The sequence below is a fragment of the Cygnus atratus genome, chromosome 19 (genome assembly GCF_013377495.2).
Source record: "Cygnus atratus isolate AKBS03 ecotype Queensland, Australia chromosome 19, CAtr_DNAZoo_HiC_assembly, whole genome shotgun sequence".
NCBI lineage: Eukaryota > Metazoa > Chordata > Aves > Anseriformes > Anatidae > Cygnus > Cygnus atratus.
Genome location: NC_066380.1, coordinates 9345872 through 9362284, shown reverse-complemented (window position 1 = coordinate 9362284; position 16413 = coordinate 9345872). Strand labels below are relative to the sequence as shown.

The following is a 16413-nucleotide window of genomic DNA, read 5'->3' as shown; positions in this document are numbered from 1 at the left end:
GACGGAAACACAAGAAGAAATCTTTCATGTTATCAGAGTTGCCTGTCTCTTGTTCTAACACAGGGGACTGTGTCCTTCTGACCAGCAGAAAGCTGCAGCGGGTTATTCTTGTGAAAACCATCACTGCCACCACCGCTGAACTTGCTTTGGCCTTCCGAGAACCAAATCAATTCCCTGTTTCAGGACAGATGTGTCAGGACTGTAGCCTCCAAAAGGAGGGTTGTCTGTAGTGCTGTACGCTCGGTTACTGACCTCCCACATCACAGATCTCTCTCCAAGCACCAGCCTCCATCACCTCTTCCCCCCGATGGGGAAGGAAGCCCAGCACTGCCGTACGCCGGGTGTTTGCACACAGATAGGAGCTTACCTCTAAGCTGTCACAAGGAAATCCTCAACAGTACAGCCAGCGAAAGAATAGCAAACAGGACCTTTTATTTGATAGATAACATGCCATGTGTTAGAACAAATTTGAGAGAGAAAACACTTGAAGCCCAGATTTAAGTGGAAAATAGCCTAAAAGTCAAAATGGCTAATGGTCTGACAAGGAACATGCAGGACTAATTTAGTACTTCTTTCCTAGGATCCTGGATTTAATAGGCAACAGAAAGACATTAAATCATGTAGGTGCTCCTTGGTAAAGCACCTGTGATGAGGCTGTAGTGGGAAATTTTTAGTGAAGGTGAAGCAGAGACAAGGAGAAAAGCAGGGAGAGGATCTGGTGAAAGGAGGGATGGCGACAGCACCTGACAAGGGGGGGCTGTGCTTGCCAGGAGAGCAGGGATGGAGCTCCTCTAAGGGCTGATTTTGCTTAATATCTCTTTAATTATCCTGGTGGAAGGGCAGAACTGTGCAGGTGAAGTGTCCTGCCTGGGCTCCAGCTGGCTCTGCTTGCCCTGAGCAGCCCACCTGGGGCTTTCCCCCCCTTGGTTCAGGAGATGTATTTCAGCTCAGCCCAGGAGCCAGGCTGTGTTTTGTGTGGCTTTTTGTGCCCAGGGATGTGTGGAGGTCACTGGCTGTTATCAGCAGAGCTCTTTTGTTGCCTAGGTAGGGTGTCACTGTCCCCCTGCCCTTTGCTCTGTGCCCTTGCAGAGCCATCCCCTGCTGCAGGTCCCTGGTATTTTCTCCCAGAGCCGCAGCACGAGCCCAGCTTTCTGGGGAGCTGTGATGCTGTGGCCGGTATCTGTGTGATGGGATGTGCCGAGGGAAGATAATATGTAATTACCAATAAATGACGCTGTAACGCAGAAAACTCTGGAGTAACGGTGCTGGTTACTAGGCAAAAGGAGGCAAATTAAGAGCACTTATATGAAGTGTTGCTCCACGAGCTTGTTTCCATCTTAATCCTGGACACGCCGTTACCTTGTGGGAAGCCCATATTTCCAGTGTTTCTGCAGATGGGCTCCTCTTTGAAGCAGAAACACTGGGGTTTTGCCGTGGGGGTGCAATGCTAGCAGCATCCATTAGCTGAAGCTGGTGCCTTTGCCACATGTCTGCAGGCACCGGCGGTCAGGGAGGTGCTGCCTGCCCCCTTGCTTCTAGGGGCAAGGTGTTGCGTGGGGCACGGGGTCCTGCTTTGCTGGCCTCCTGTGCTCACAGAGGAGGTCAGAAGCTGCTGTGACGCCAGGAGCAGCCTGTGGGCTCCACAGTCCAGTTTGTGCCATGGGATGATGACAAAATCCTTCCACAGCAGAGACTGTGCTTGTTCTACTTCACTTAGGTGGCCGTGGTGTCGGATACACCTTCTGAATGACCAGTGCGTGACAAATAACCAGCTGTTTTCCCGTGTGATTACAGCCTTCATAGTCTCAATAAATAAAACGAGCTTGAATAGTCCATTCCTGCGAGTTCTTTAAAATAATATGCTCTATTAGAGGCACCAATCAATAGTGCTTACTCCGGTTTAGCAGCGATTACACGGTCGTTACTGCAGAAAGGCACTGGCGAGGCAGGAGGGGAGACCTCTTTTCTCTTGGTGTATAGCACATGTGCCTGGCTCTATAAATATTAGCTTTTAATTAAAGTGAGTGAAATGCTCTAGAAAATGCCATGTACTTATTTAAACACCAGTCATCATTCACGGGAAATGGATTTAAATGGGGAGGTCTGAGCATTTTGTAATGAACTGTGTAGCTGATCGTGCGGGGTGTTTCACTTAGCTGGATGCAATTTGTTCAGTGCGTCAGCCCAAAATGGGAGGAGGAAGGGCGTGGAGGGATGTCTGTGTATATATACTTTTTGTATGTATTAAATGTTTGGAGTTGATAACAGACATCTTTTTATTAAAAAAAAAAAAAAAAAAAGGAAATTACATAGCAACCGAGCACGGTTGGCGCTAACTGCCCTCCTAACCCAGCAGTTTCCGTACAAAATGAGGAACATCAGGGGGTTAAATTGCCTGCTATTAAACACAGTTCCAGGTGTGGATATCTGCACACCTGTTATCTTGAATCTGATCTTCTGGAGCATTGTAGACAGACAAACCTTTCCTTTTAAACAAAATGCCAGAGCTTAGGTATCATGAACCAGTAAACTTGGGCTTGAACGGAAAAAAACTGATGGTTTTACCCATCACAGCTGTTTTTCAGTATCAGTAGCAGCAGCCAGACCATGTTTCCTAGAGCTATGGACGCCCTGCCTGTGGTAGGAACGAGCAAAACTTTGATCTAATCCTCCTCACCGGGCTGGCTGAAACAGAGCTGGAGCTCGGACTCTATCAGAGTCCTGCCCTGGAGCAGAATGAGACTGCAAAGAGAAATTTCATGTTTTTTTTCCTTTTTATTGCAAATTCACTTTCTTGTATTTCATGTTGGGCAGAACAACAAGCATGGCAAGGAGCCCAGCTGGGGCTGTGCTGCTGGAGCCAGGTAGACTTAATGTGTACTGCTCCACGGGGGCTCCATCAGCAGCAGGTCGTGAAATCAGTGCAGTTTGGATGTAAAGAGAATGTATGGCACTGACACCTCTGGGCTCTGCCAGGGGATCCTGGCTTCCACACCAACCCCAGGCTCACGGAGCCCCTTCTAGCATGCTGCCCGGAGGGCTGCTGGGTTAGGTGTGTGGTCTGAGGAAGGGAGGTTTTGTCAGCCTTTATCTAAGGTCTGCTGTTCTGCAGGGATCTGCAGGGTGAGGACAAACGGGCAGCAGCTGTGTAGGTCAGACTGGCAGATAGTGCCCTGCAGGAGGGGGCAGGAAAGCTGCGTGCTCTGCCTGCACAGCTCCACCTGGAAGAGTGGCACTTCTACCTGTGCTATGTGCTAATGAACGTCTTCTTTCCATACAGCAAGGACCCATAGAAAACTTATCAGAATTAATATACAAAAGTTGCTGCCAAGTACCAGCAGTAAATAACTCTGCCTGTTGAAACTAGCAACGCCCAAAGTCCCCAATCAAGGGTCAGTCCTTATTGAATGCTTCATGCGAAGAACCTGAGAAGAGCTTCTATTTTTGTGTATGCTTGACCTCCACTTGATTGTACGGCTTTGCTACATAAATCAGCCAGAAGCTCCCACTAAAACAGCTGTGGATAACTCAACCATTCATCCTTTAGTGCAAGAATCAGTGCAGTCACACCACGCTAAGACCTCTGTCTCATTATGCTGGCATCTCACCAGGATCGTGGCTGGACCATGAAGGTTACTGACCACGTAAGTAAAGGCTGCAAAGATGGACTTTTTGCCAGGTACAAAGCAGAGGTTTTTCAGACTCTGCTTGAATACAGATGTCACTCAGACAGTGGATTCACATGTGGCAAACTAAGCTGTCCACACCTGAAAATGCTGCAAATACATGGGCAGGTGTACGGCGAGACTAAAAACGATGGATCCATACACCAGGAGTGGCAAACTTATCCCTGGATGAATCAGCTGCACTTCCCTCAGACTTCCTGATGCCTGCCTCTAGACATGCAGGCACGGCTGCCTCCTTTGTAGGGACGTTGCTCCAGGTCTCTTCCTCGGGGTTCACTTCTCTCCATGCATCCATCACCTGAGTCTCCTCCTGTCTGTTTAGTGATGCTGATGCAAGGTACAACTCCGTGGGTGAAGGCAGGTTCACTTGTATAAAGATGCCTCCACTGGCAGAGCGATTCCTTCCTCTGGCAGCAGCTGGAGCAGAATAAATGATCTTAGTTGTATTTGCATTCATGGTAGTAAGAGTGGATGTCAGTTTACACATGGTTAAGTCTGTGCAGCTCTATTGTATGGGCAAGACCTAACGGTTTTAGGCTGTCATCTTTGTGAGGAGGATTTAGGGACTTTATTCTGAGAATCCCAGAAGAGGAATTCTTACTAAGTGGCCTTTAGTGTCATCTGTAAATGCCCAAATGGTTTTAAAAGCCTGGCCTTGCAGTGTTCAAATATTTCAGCACCTGTCTGTGAAGATAAGGTGTGATTATCACAGGCACCTGCTACTACTGAGCCCTTTCCTCTCAGTGGGAAACCCTCTCAAAGCCACTTAAAGCCCCACACATGCAGCCCCTCAGGGTCTGTGCTTAAAAGGGAGGTGGATACAACCCAAATAACAGTGCTGCAGCACTGCCACTCAGGCTGGCTGCTGAACTCCAAGCCTATCATCTTTCTAAGCGCAGACACATTGATTGCAGAACGCAGTGAAAAGATCAATCCAACAGAACACCTGATGTGGGGAAAGAGCAAGCTCACGCACACTGGCAAAACCCAAGTGACGATTTAAAGCCTTAAGTAAGCAAAGAAGTTCTTGCAGGAGCATTGTTCTGCCTTGAGCATTAGGATTGCCATCAAAATCCTGCTGAAATCAATAGGTTGTGTTGATCCATGCTGTTGGAGCTCAGGTGAGGCCAAGGGTGAACGCAGAGCTCCAACACAGCCACGGCAATTCTGCTCGCGGTGCTGAGGGGCCAGCGATGCTCTGACAGACCGTGTCCTCCTCAAAGTAATGGCCTGGGTTCCTAAATCATGCTGTTATCTGTGAGACAGATTTGTAACGTCTCTCTTGGGATCCCATGTCTCGTCACCGGCAGGCTGAGGGAATGGATTGCTCTTCTCCACCTTCGCCATCAGTTCGTGGCAGTGAGCTGAGGCTGCAGGGATCCTGCCCTGCTGGGAAGGGAGTGCAGGGGAGTTTGGGGAAACCAGTCCCGAGTCCGTGGCCTTTGGATTTTGGGTGTCCTAGGAGGAGTGAGGTATTTTGTCCATTTAGCTTGCAGGTTCCTCTGTGGGAGAAGAGTGCTGCGGTGACTGGGTGGCTCTGGGGATGGCAGCAGAGCTAAATTAAGGTGCTGAAAGCTGTTCTGCAGGAAGATGCTACAGGATGGAGTTTTCCTCCCAGAGGGAAGCCTCACCTCTGCGAGCAGGGCTGTCAAGGCTGGAAGAGGGCAACTTCTCCCACCTGCCCTCTCAGTCTTCCCTGGTGCCGACTCCTCCAGCACTGCAGTGTGCAACAGGCTTTGGGATGCCCCATCTGCCTGTCTCCGTTTGGATTCCTCCTGGCCCAGAGACCTCTGCAAGAGTCTGCCGAAGAAGGGGGCAGTGAATGGGGTGCAGGGCAGCCTTCCTGCAGTTCCCAACAGGCCTGAAAGCCCAAGTGGGTCACAGGCTGCCTTTCCTCTGATGCCAAAATTAACACAGGTCAATAGACAGCATGGTACACACTTGCCCTGGCTCAGTCCCTAGATGTCTCAGGGCTCTCCTTGACTTGGATCTAATTTCTGACACGAGCTGTAAATTTGCCTCAAATTAACACGGGGAGTTGTGGCCCTGAATCTGAACTGTTTTGCTAAAGCTGCTTTGTGTGCCTTGCTGACAGCAGCAGTTGGTGCTGCTTGTCCCATCTGTCTACGTGGAGACTCCAGCTCAACACTTAGCCTTGTACCAGGAGTGACACAGCTGCTCCATGCTCCTCACGCACCACAGAGCCTGGGGGCTGCCACCCAGCTGTGGTTTAGCTGATGGAGGGCAACTGGGCAGGGGCTGCAGCCACAGCACCCTCCTGCAGGGCTGCTACAGATGAAGCACGCTCCAGGGCACCCAGGAGATGGCTGGCAGCAGAATAAGCCCTGGCCCAGCCCTGCTGCTGACTCCCTGCACGCAGATGGTGGAAAGGCAGCTGGATTCTTTGGCAATGTCCTGGAGTCTGCATTTGGTGGTTGTGTAGAGAAAACTGCAGGAACCACCCTGGATTGCTTGGGCCTGGGGTATGGGGGTCCCCAGCCCACCACCAAGCAGCTCAGCACATCCTGGGGCTCTGCATTTCTCAGTGCTGGAGGATGCTCTTGCCCATGTCCTTTGTGCCCGGAGCAGCCACGTCTTGTCCTGGCTTCAGGCCCTGCAATGTCAGTCCCAAAGTCTTCCCCAAAAGGACTGTCCTGTAGATTGGGGAGGGAAATTGGGATGAAAGCTGTCGCATTACTTGTGTCCTCACCTTAAAGACCTAAAAGCCAGCAGCCTTCATTTTCTTTGTCTTCTGAATTCCCAAAATAGAGTTTAATCAAGTGCTTTTGGTCTTTTCCTGGGTATTGCTCTGTGCTGAATTTGTTATAGTCTTGTAGACAGACTCATGGCTTTCTGAGGCACAAAACAGCCCAGCAAGGAAAACCCCAGGCCACCTATGTAAGAAGACAATTTATTGTTCTTGATAACCAATTTGTTACCATGGTTCTTTCAGGTTAATCACACTGTTAATGTCCTGAAACCTCCTGAACTGTAATCTCATTACATGGCACCCAGCTCGGCTCCCGTGCCCCTGCCCGTTACACAATTAAGCAGATGATGATTGCAGCCTCTGTAATGCAGCAAACCGAATGGCCCTGGGCTGGCTCCACTGTGACCAGCTGCTGAAGAACCCTTCTTGGCAGCAGAAGGGAGAGCCATGAAGCTGATGGATGAGGTGGTGGGGAAAACACTCTTATTTTTTTTTTTTTCCTGCAGCTCAGAGCTGTCTGGAAAACTGCAATTGAAGTGAGTGTGATGGAGCTGGGTTTCGGTCTGGTGAGGGAAGAGCAAGAGGAGAATGAGGGGGTAACTCAGGTAAGCTAGGTGGATTTAATTCTGCAATGCTGGTAACCGGGAGTCAAACAGGTGTTGAGCACTGCCAGAACAGAGCAATCTTTGGGGCTTGTTTGGCAGGTACGTCAGGAGCATGGGAGGGTTGTGCTGGCTGCAGGCCTGTTTCTGGCCTCTTCCCACAGCCCCGTGTGAGGGATGGGGCCGGTAAGTGTGGGGATACAGAGCCCAGGCTTCCCAAGGTGTTTAACAGCCTAAAAATAGAAGCTAGTTATTAGGATTTTTCCATGAATGCTGTGAACGAACCGGTTCCAGCAGGTAGCTGTGTGTAGGTGCTCGCACAGCTCCGAGGGCAGACCCTTGCTGTCTGACAGCAGTGGTTTGGGGCAGACAAAGCCAAGCTGAAAAGCCCAGGGAGAGGTTAAACAGTAGGGGAAGCAGCACTGAGCAGGAGGTTTCCTCCAGGTGGAACAGGAGCAATACCGTGTTCTTGCAGAAGCTGATGAAGAATTGATAGTTGCCTTCAGCAGTCAGAGCTTTGGTGCTACGTGTTAGAGGAGAAACCACTTACCAACGTGCAACAGGACCTGCCTTGTTTTGCCATCATCACGTCTAAAACCCCGTCCCAGGCAGCGCTGTGTGGATGTGGTTGACTGCCAGCCATGCTCCCTAACACTGGGACACTGATGGCATTGCAATCATCGGGCTTGGGGGTAATTTATTTTTTGTCACCTGGGTCACAGAGGGGCTGTGGCATGGCTCGGGGAGGTGGGGATGTGGCGGTGGGCAGGAGGATCTGAGGGGAGCACTGGGCATATGTGCGGTGGGCGAAGCCTGGGAAGCCCCCGGGCTGCCTCGCTACCCACTGAGGCGAGCCTGCATGGCTTCCCTCGCAGCATCCCAAGGCTGCATGCTTGTCCCAGAGAAAGGTAATGAGAGCTGGCACCAGAAATATGGTTTCTTGAAATGTTTTTTTTTGTTGTTGTTTTTTTTTTTTTAAATCAATTCTTTATATAACAAACATAAGTCCATTCTGCTGGTGTAATTCTGTCACTGCAATTGAGTTATTGCAGGCTTTAAATTGCCCTTGATCGCAGACTACAAATGAAAAATGAAATGTTTTCTTTTATTTTGGGTATTTTGGGCCAAATTCTTGGTGTAGATTGGGTACATTCAAGCAGTATCAACTTGTACAGTTGGAGGTTTGATTTTTCAATTTTAAATTCTACTGCCATGCTGTGCTTGGATTTCTATTACTCAGCTCATAAATGTAAAATATTCCCCGAACTATGAATTCTAGTTAATTATTCATTGGTAGATTTTAAACTATCAACTGACGATCATTTATCCACAACCAACAGTTGCATCATCTCAATGCCACAGTGATTTGTGTTAATGAATTAAACCTCAGAAGAGAGAAACCAGTTCAGTTCCCAGGCATTCAACACAAAACCTTTTTGAAAGAGCAGACAATTGCACAGCAGAACATAAGTCAGGGAATGGAGCATAACGCATCCAACTGAAGGTGCAGGGGAGTTTAGAGAGGGGAAATGTGATTACCTGATTTGGAAAGAAGCCAAACGTAACGGTTAAAATCTCGTTCCTTATGAAATGTGTTGGAATCCATAATGACTTCAGGTTCAAAAAGCATTGTGCATATTTTCTGTGCTTAGAAACTGAAAGAAAAATAAAGACGAATGAAATCTGTTCCCTTTTTTTTCTTCCCGGTTCTAGAAATGTCTGATTTATTGATTGATTCTGAAACCAGTTTAGCATGTCATGAGCCAGTACAGAACAAAAGCAGAAAGGCAACAGGCACCAGTCCAAAATGAAAATCGGTCTTCAAGGCTTGCAAGAAAGAAAACCCAACCTTTTCCTGACACCGAGACAGTATTTCTGAAATACTGAACTTTTCCTGCTGCTACCTATCTCAGTGCACGCACAGGCAGAGCCAGGCTTGGGTGGGTCAGCCCTGGCAGGGCAGCCCTGGGGCAATAGGTCAGAAGGATTTTAGCAACTTGTTTTCCCATGGCAGAGAATGGGGCTAGCCTTTGTCTTCTAAAGATTCTCTTCCTACAGTCTTCCACTGAATGCGGGGTACGTGAAATTTAGGATGAGTTGAGTTTATGGTATTAAGGAATCAGCACCAGGCAAATAATGGGGTGCTAGTACCAGCTGCAGCAGCAGCCTCTTCCTCTGTACTAGCTAGTGACAAGCTCGTGTACAATTAATCTTGGAGGAATAAAAGACAAGTTCAGAAGTACTTGCGCTGCTCAATTATAAATCCTTTGCTGATACGGTTAAAGCTGTAAAAGTATCTCTTTATGCATGCCAATGCTGGTCTGGGAATTGGAAACCCATTTTTCACAGCGAGTGAGAAATTCTTGTTCAAAATTTGAAGCGGAAAATGGATCAAAGAGCTCTGAAATTCACATGTGCTTCATGTGACCAACACCAAGAGGCTTCAGTTAGCTTTTGAACAATCTTAAGCTGAAAATCAGCGCAACCAAAGTAAGAATTGTTTATATACAAGCTATTATTATCTTATTTGTTAAGCATCAAAATGAAGTTGTCAAAAGCTCATCAGATGTTTTTGGTCAACCCAAAGCTGTACTTTAGGTGGGATTTTTGCCTGAAAGCTTTGTGCAATTATAACCAGGATATGTCTGGTGGTAGAAAAGGGAATCGTTATCTTAGGAGCAGCAAGTCCAAAAAGCCCAATCGTCCTGGAGGAAAATAACATCCTGGTGACTGTTGCTTTTCTGCAAGCCCCTGGAGATGAGCTGCAATGCCTTCAAAGCATTCTGCTGTGGAGTAATTTGTGGGTTCAGCTCAAGCGCTTTGATTAGCAGCATATGAACATCTCTGAAGACTGGCAGCAGCTAACAGGGTCGATGAGTTCCTAGATGGAAATGGGAACAATGGCCATTATCTGAGGGCTGCGGGAGTTGGAGGGAGAATTTAATATTTGGAGACTTTTGCACAGGTGGGAGAAGGACAGGGGGCTCCTCTTGGAGCAAGATGAGAAGAATTTCATTTCTGGGCCATTTCTGTTTCAAAACAGCCTGGTTCTGCACCAGCTGACCACCACCAGACCTTGAGGTGGCTTTTTTTGGCTTGGCCAGGTCTGCTGGGTATCCCCATGAGGCTGTCAGTGCCTTGGGGACGTGCCTGCATCCGCACCCAGCAGCTGCTCCTGCTCTGTGGCCACACACTTCGCCCATCCCCGGCTTGCTTCAAAACAGAGATTTGTGGTCAGAGCTCTTCTCCCCATCTTTATCTTCCTTTCGCTGAAGCGAGTGTTAGGCTAGGTTGACAGGCCCACTTAGTTAATCTCCGGGCCCTGCTGAAGGTCACCCTGCTGCACGCTCATCATTCCCATTCCCCTCTGTAAATCAGTATTTGATTCATTGTCTCGTGTCCCCTCCATCACGGGGAACGGGAGCTGTGTACCAGCCACCACCCTGAGGGGATGTGAGTCACTGCCTCGGCTCTGGCACTTCCACCCTGGCAATTTTCGTGATTTATGCTCCAAAAAGTACCAGGGAATCGCGGTCAGGGCTTTGAATCGTCGCTGGGATGTGAGGGCCAAGGGCTGGGTGGGGTAGTACTGGTGCCAGTACATGGGGCCGGCCTTCCAGGTGCTCTCAGCGCAGGTATTTGGGGTGGCCATGAATCCTGTGTATCGGTGGCTCTGTGCTCGGGGGGCAATATTAGAATTGTGAAGTGGTTTGGGTTGGCAGGGACCTTAAAGCCCATCTGTTTCCAGCCCCTGCCATGGGCAGGGACCCTGCCCCCAGCCCAGGCTGCCCCCAGCCCCATCCAGCCTGGCCTTAGGCGCTGCCTGGGATGGGGCACCCACGGCTCTTCTGGGCAGCCAGGGCCAGGGCCTCACCACCCTCTGAGTGAAGAATTTTGTCCTTATATCTAATATAAACCTACCCTCTTTTAATTTAAAGGCATTACCCTTTGTTCTATAACTGTACCCCTGACAAAAAGTCCCTCCTCAGCTGTCCTGCAGCCCCTTCAGGCCCTGGAAGCCCCCTGTGGGGTCTCCCTGGATCCTTCCCTTCCCCAGCCCAGCACCCCAGCACACAGCTGGCCCCACAGCAGGGGGCTCCAGCCCCAGGACAGCCCCGCGGCCTCCCCCGGGGCCTCTGCAGCAGCGCCATGTCCTTGTGCTGGGGGCCCCGGGGCTGCAGGTGGGGTAGCACTGACATCAGTGACAGCAACATTGACAGCATTAACGTTAACATTGACAACATTAACATCAGCATTAACATTAGCACTGCCGTTAGCGACATTACCGTTAGCATTAGTGACATTAACATTCGCATTGCCATTTCCCTTACCAACATCCGCATCAGCATTAACGTTAATGCTAGCACTACCGTCAGTAGCACGCCACGGGCTTCCAGGGTTGCCACGACAATTAAAACGATCAAAACCCATTAAGTTTTTTTATTTATAAGTTATAAATCTATAAAATCAATTTATAATAAATAAAAACAATTTTAATTTTGTTAAAAATTTATCCATTATTTCAACTAGTACCACTATTTTATTAATTATTTTTACTATTTCATTAATTTTATTAATTTTAGAATTTATAAAATTTACATCTTATAATTGACTTATTTAATAGAAGATAAAACCCTTTATTTTTATTAATTCTATTAATTTTAGAATTTATAAAATTAACTTCTAAAATTTTATTTATTTAATAAATATATTAAAAACATTTGTTCTATTAATTTTGTTAATTTAAATTTTGTTAATTTAGTTAAATTCATTACGTTTATTAAGTTTGCAATTTCTAAACTGTATATTTTATAACTTATCGATTTTTTAAATTTTAAAAAACCGAACCCCATCCTCCTGCCCGTCGCCTAGGAGGGGCTCCCTTCGGAATTTTCAAGGGATGGGGCGAAAAAGCGGGGGGGGGGGGGGGGGGACGACGACGACAGCTCCGGGGGGCGTGGCCTGTGTTAAGGGGGCGCGGCCTGGTCCCGAGGGCGTGGCTTGCGCGAAGGGGGCGTGTCCGAGCGCGCGTCCCGCTGGAGGAGGCGTGGCCGGGGGGCGTGACGCAGGACGCGGCGGCGCGGTGACGCATTACGCGGACGCTGCCGGCGGAGCAGCGGCAGGAGGAGGGGGCCATGGCGAGCCAGTCGCAGGGCATCCAGCAGCTGCTGCAGGCCGAGAAGCGCGCGGCCGAGAAGGTGGCCGAGGCCCGCAAGCGTGAGTGCGGCACGGGGCGGGCGGCGAGGGGACGCTGGGCCCCGGCGCGGCGCCGGGCCCGGCGCTGGGCGGCCCCGCGGCGTGCGGGCCCCAGGAGCTGCCCCGCGGGGGGAGCCCCCGCCTTCTGCCTGGCCCCGCGGGGTTCTTCCCTTCGCGAGCCTGGCTTGTGTCGGGAGTAGAGCAGCCAGCAGGAGCAGGGAGGTGCTCGTCCCCCTGTGCTCGGCTCTGGTGAGGCCGCACCTCGAGTGCTGGGTTCAGCTTCGGGCCCCTCACTACGAGAAGGACATCGAGGCCCTGGAGCGTGTCCAGAGAAGGGCAACAAAGCTGGCGAAGGGCCTGGAGCGCAAGTCCTGTGAGCAGCGGCTGAGGGAACTGGGGGTGTTTGGTCTGGAGAAGAGGAGGCTCAGGGGAGACCTCATTGCTCTCTGCAACCACCTGAAAGGAAGGGGTGGGGAGCTGGGACTCGGCCTCTTCTCACAGGTAACCAGTGATAGGACTGGAGGGAACGGCCTCAAGTTGCACCAGGGGAGGTTTAGGTTGGAGATTAGGAGACATTTCCTTTCAGAAAGAGCAGTCAGGTATTGGGATGGGTTGCCCAGGGAGGTGGTGGCGTCACCGTCCCTGGGGGTGTTCAGGGAAAGGTTGGAAGTGGTGCCTGGGGATATGGGTTAGTGGGTGACACTGGTGGTAGGGGGGTGGTTGGACCAGATGATATTGGTGGGCTTTTCCAATCTTACTGATCCTGTGGTTCTGTGACTTGTACCTGCTGATGGCATTGCAAGGAGCAGCTTGTTGTAACGCTCTCTGAGGATAACCCTGAGCAAAGGGTTTGAGGGGAAGCACGGGGCGGGAAGTCATGCGGTACCCAGTTCTCTCTCTCGCTTCCACAGCTGACCTGAAGCAAAGCTAAAATTCTGTGTTCTTCCTGCCATGTTGTTTGGGATCGCTCTGAGATACTCACATGAGCAAAGCCAGGCCTGCCGGTTGCCTCACGTATCTATTGGATGTGAGAACTGCTCCAGTTCTGGCTGCTGGAAGCTGGGGGCTTGGTGAGCCGGGCAGTGGTTCGGTGTTACTCGGGGCAGGCTGGTGCCTCTGAGGCTGACACCACGAAGCCGTGCGGGTGTGCAGTTTGTGCGGTGCTGACAGCCCCCTGCAGAGGGGGGTGCTGCAATAGCAAATGCTGCAGTCATGGTTTTGCATCAGGTCGCTGGTGGGGTGGGGGGCAACGTGCTCTCAGTACTTTCTCTTCTTTATTTCACACGTCGTGTTCTTTGGAAACAGGAAAGAATCGGAGGCTGAAGCAGGCCAAAGAAGAAGCCCAGGCAGAGATTGAGCAGTACCGCCTGCAGAGGGAGAAGGAATTCAAGGCCAAGGAAGCAGCGGTTGGTTTGCTAGATCACTCACTGTTACCTACCCAGCCCCTTAGCCCTAAAACTGGGGGTACTTGCCCTGAGAATCACCCTCAGGGTGGAACACGTTGCCAGAGGTCTACTTCCCTAAGTGCCTTCCTGTGATGCACAGCCACGTGTCGTGGAGGGACTGGTGGAAGTGAATCAGCGTGGTATGTTGTGTGTTGAGAGCCAGAGCTGTGCAGGGGCAGTGAATTAGCGTGGTAAAGCCCCCCTGCTGCTGCGGGGGGGTCTCAGCCTCCCCAGACCCGCTCTGTGTAGCAGCGTCAGAAAAGACAGAGCCCGTTCCTCCTATGGCCAGCTGGCTTCCGCAGTGCTAACTTGGTAGAAACCGCTTGCCTTGTGGACAGCGCTCTTTTGCTGAGGAAATCGTAAGGCTCGTGCTCTGCTCAGCAGCCTGGCGGTGTGCCAGGGTGTACGTCTTCCTCTCGTTCTGAGCAAGAGGAGTTAGGGCCCAGAGGTGCACAACTGAGGCCCCTTTCCCACCGAGGGCTGTAGCACAGGTAGGATGGTTTTGCTTGCTGTGTGTCCCGGCCGTTTCTTTTGAAATCTTCAGGAAACGATCTGGCAGCTCTCCTCTCTGTCCAATTTTTGGTTAGCACGGTAACGCCCCCTCTGTTTTCTGTACAATAGCCTTCGTGCCAGTTGGTCAAAATTAATTTGTTAAAATCACATTTTAGTTTGGTTCACTGGGTGCATGATACCAGGCTAAAAAGTAGACTTTACTGCGTGACAGTTGGTTCTGTTTAACTTACCCTTCTACAAAGAGAGAAGTTCTTTGAATTTGAGTCCCAGGGTACCCTCTGTCTCAGCATACTTTACCACGCCTGTTTTCCCCACTTAAAATGGGAGCTTGCTCTCCCTGCCTTTGCTTATGGAGCAAGGGAGATGCTGTAATCCGCGAGAAACTCCTTGGCGTGCATATCACACAGCCTGCAATCCTGTTAACAAGCCAGGGATTTTTATAAAGATTCTCCTAGCAGTGGGATGATGTGAAGACCAGGCTTAAACTAAATCACAAGTACTAATTTTCTTAAACCGTCAGGTACAGCAGTGCACAGGGATTCACAGTTCCAGTTGCTGGTACGGTGGGACACTGACTTCTGGAATTCTTCAGAAGCTTCTGCTCTAAACCGGTAGCTGGTGAATGAGAAGATACAAACGCGTGGGCTGTGGGTGATAAACTAGGGCAAGTTTTGTGGGAAATCTGAGAGTACAATCCGAGCGTACTCCTGCCTTCTCAGAGCAGTTACTCCCCAGCAAAGACTAATGGTTGAGGTGCACTGAGGCAGTACAGAACGACAAAATACAGAGCTCATCGTAATGTTTTCTCTGTTAAACAACTTGCATGTGAGCTTCCTCTTTCCTTTGCTATTGTAGGCACTTGGATCTCATGGCAGCTGCACCACTGAGGTTGAGAAAGAGACCCAGGAAAAGATGAGCGTAATCCAGCAGAACTTCCAGAAGAATCGTGAGGTGGTCCTCTCCCAGCTGTTGTCACTGGTGTGTGACATCAAACCTGAAATCCACGTGAATTACCGCATCAATGGGTAGTGGTGGAAGAAGGAATAAGTGTGTGGGAAATGCTGGTAGCAGCATTTGAGCTTCAGGTGGAACGTACAGCTCATAGCCGTACCCTAACTGCTCTTGTGAAGGTGTTCAATTATTTCAGTGAGCTGTAGGCTATCAGCATCTTGTCGGACTTCTGTTAGTTTCTTCATTGACGTAGATTTAGAGCTTAATCAAACATTACATGACCACGTCTCAGATCTGTGCTAAGTTATTAAACGTGTTCAGGTTGGCTCCCTTATTTTGGGATAGTATTCAATGAGAGCCTTTCCTCTGAGAAGTAGAAAGGGGGGAGAGATGCTGGCCTTGAGTCAGTAATTGTTAGACCTGCGTAACTGTATTCTTGTTGACCAAAATGCATTTTTCAGTGTGTTTTTAGCCTTCATACAGGGTTAAACCTCGTAAGAAGAATTCTCTGGCTGTACAGTGCTAGCTGATAATCTTCAGGTGCTTGAGTTTCTCTGTATTGAATATCCTCTGTATATGCTGTTAGCTTGAGTTACAAGTCTGGCACCATGACACTTAAAAGTAAAAACACTCAGTGAACTCCAAAGTCTCTTTAGTCAGTCTTCTTGTGCCTGCTAACTTGTTCTGAATCCTGTCGGTACTCTCAGCGTGTTGCATGAAGAGTCTGGACCGAAGAATGAATATCAAATATTGATAAAAGAAAGTAACGGAAGGCAAATGTCAGAAGGTCACAGCAGGTAAGTTTAAAACCCGTTAGAGAGCTCCTCCTCTTGGCTCCAGTCTGATGCTTTACCAGCCAGATCGTTCTGAAAACCTTCAGGAACAAATGTTCTTCTGACTATTAGGGGAAATGTTGCCAGTTCACTAGTATAGTTTGATAGCCAGGGACTCTGCGGTAATTATCCTTCCTTTAGTCAAGTCCTAGGCACTGCTTGTTTATACCAAGGTCATGCTATGTCCTGTAGCATCCTGCTGCGCTCAGGAACAGTGTGAAATAATCGTCGCACTCTTTAGTCAAGAATACACACAGGTACTTCAAGAAATTTCATGTTTTAGCAGTTTATTCCACCCCACCTTCCCCCAGCAGAATATTAAATGTAACTTTGATTTTTTTTTTTGAGTTCAGTTTCAAGCTTTTTGCAAAAAGGAGACCTCAATCAGCACGTAGCTGATCCAGCCTGCAGTTCGTGCAGCTGGAAGAAACCTTGATGCTGTTCCTCAGGCAAAACCTTGGGTATTTCTGCAGACCT

General features: G+C 49.4%; 1 protein-coding gene across 1 annotated transcript; it reads left to right on the top strand.

Moving 5' to 3' along the window:
• The first annotated feature begins 12039 nt into the window (after positions 1-12039).
• On the top strand, positions 12040-15749 carry ATP6V1G1 (ATPase H+ transporting V1 subunit G1). Its single transcript, XM_035564717.2, has 3 exons — positions 12040-12215; positions 13500-13600; positions 15008-15749. The coding sequence occupies exons 1-3, from the start codon at positions 12134-12136 to the stop codon at positions 15179-15181; spliced, it is 357 nt and encodes a 118-aa protein (XP_035420610.1). The 5' UTR covers positions 12040-12133; the 3' UTR covers positions 15182-15749.
• Positions 15750-16413: the final 664 nt, after the last annotated feature.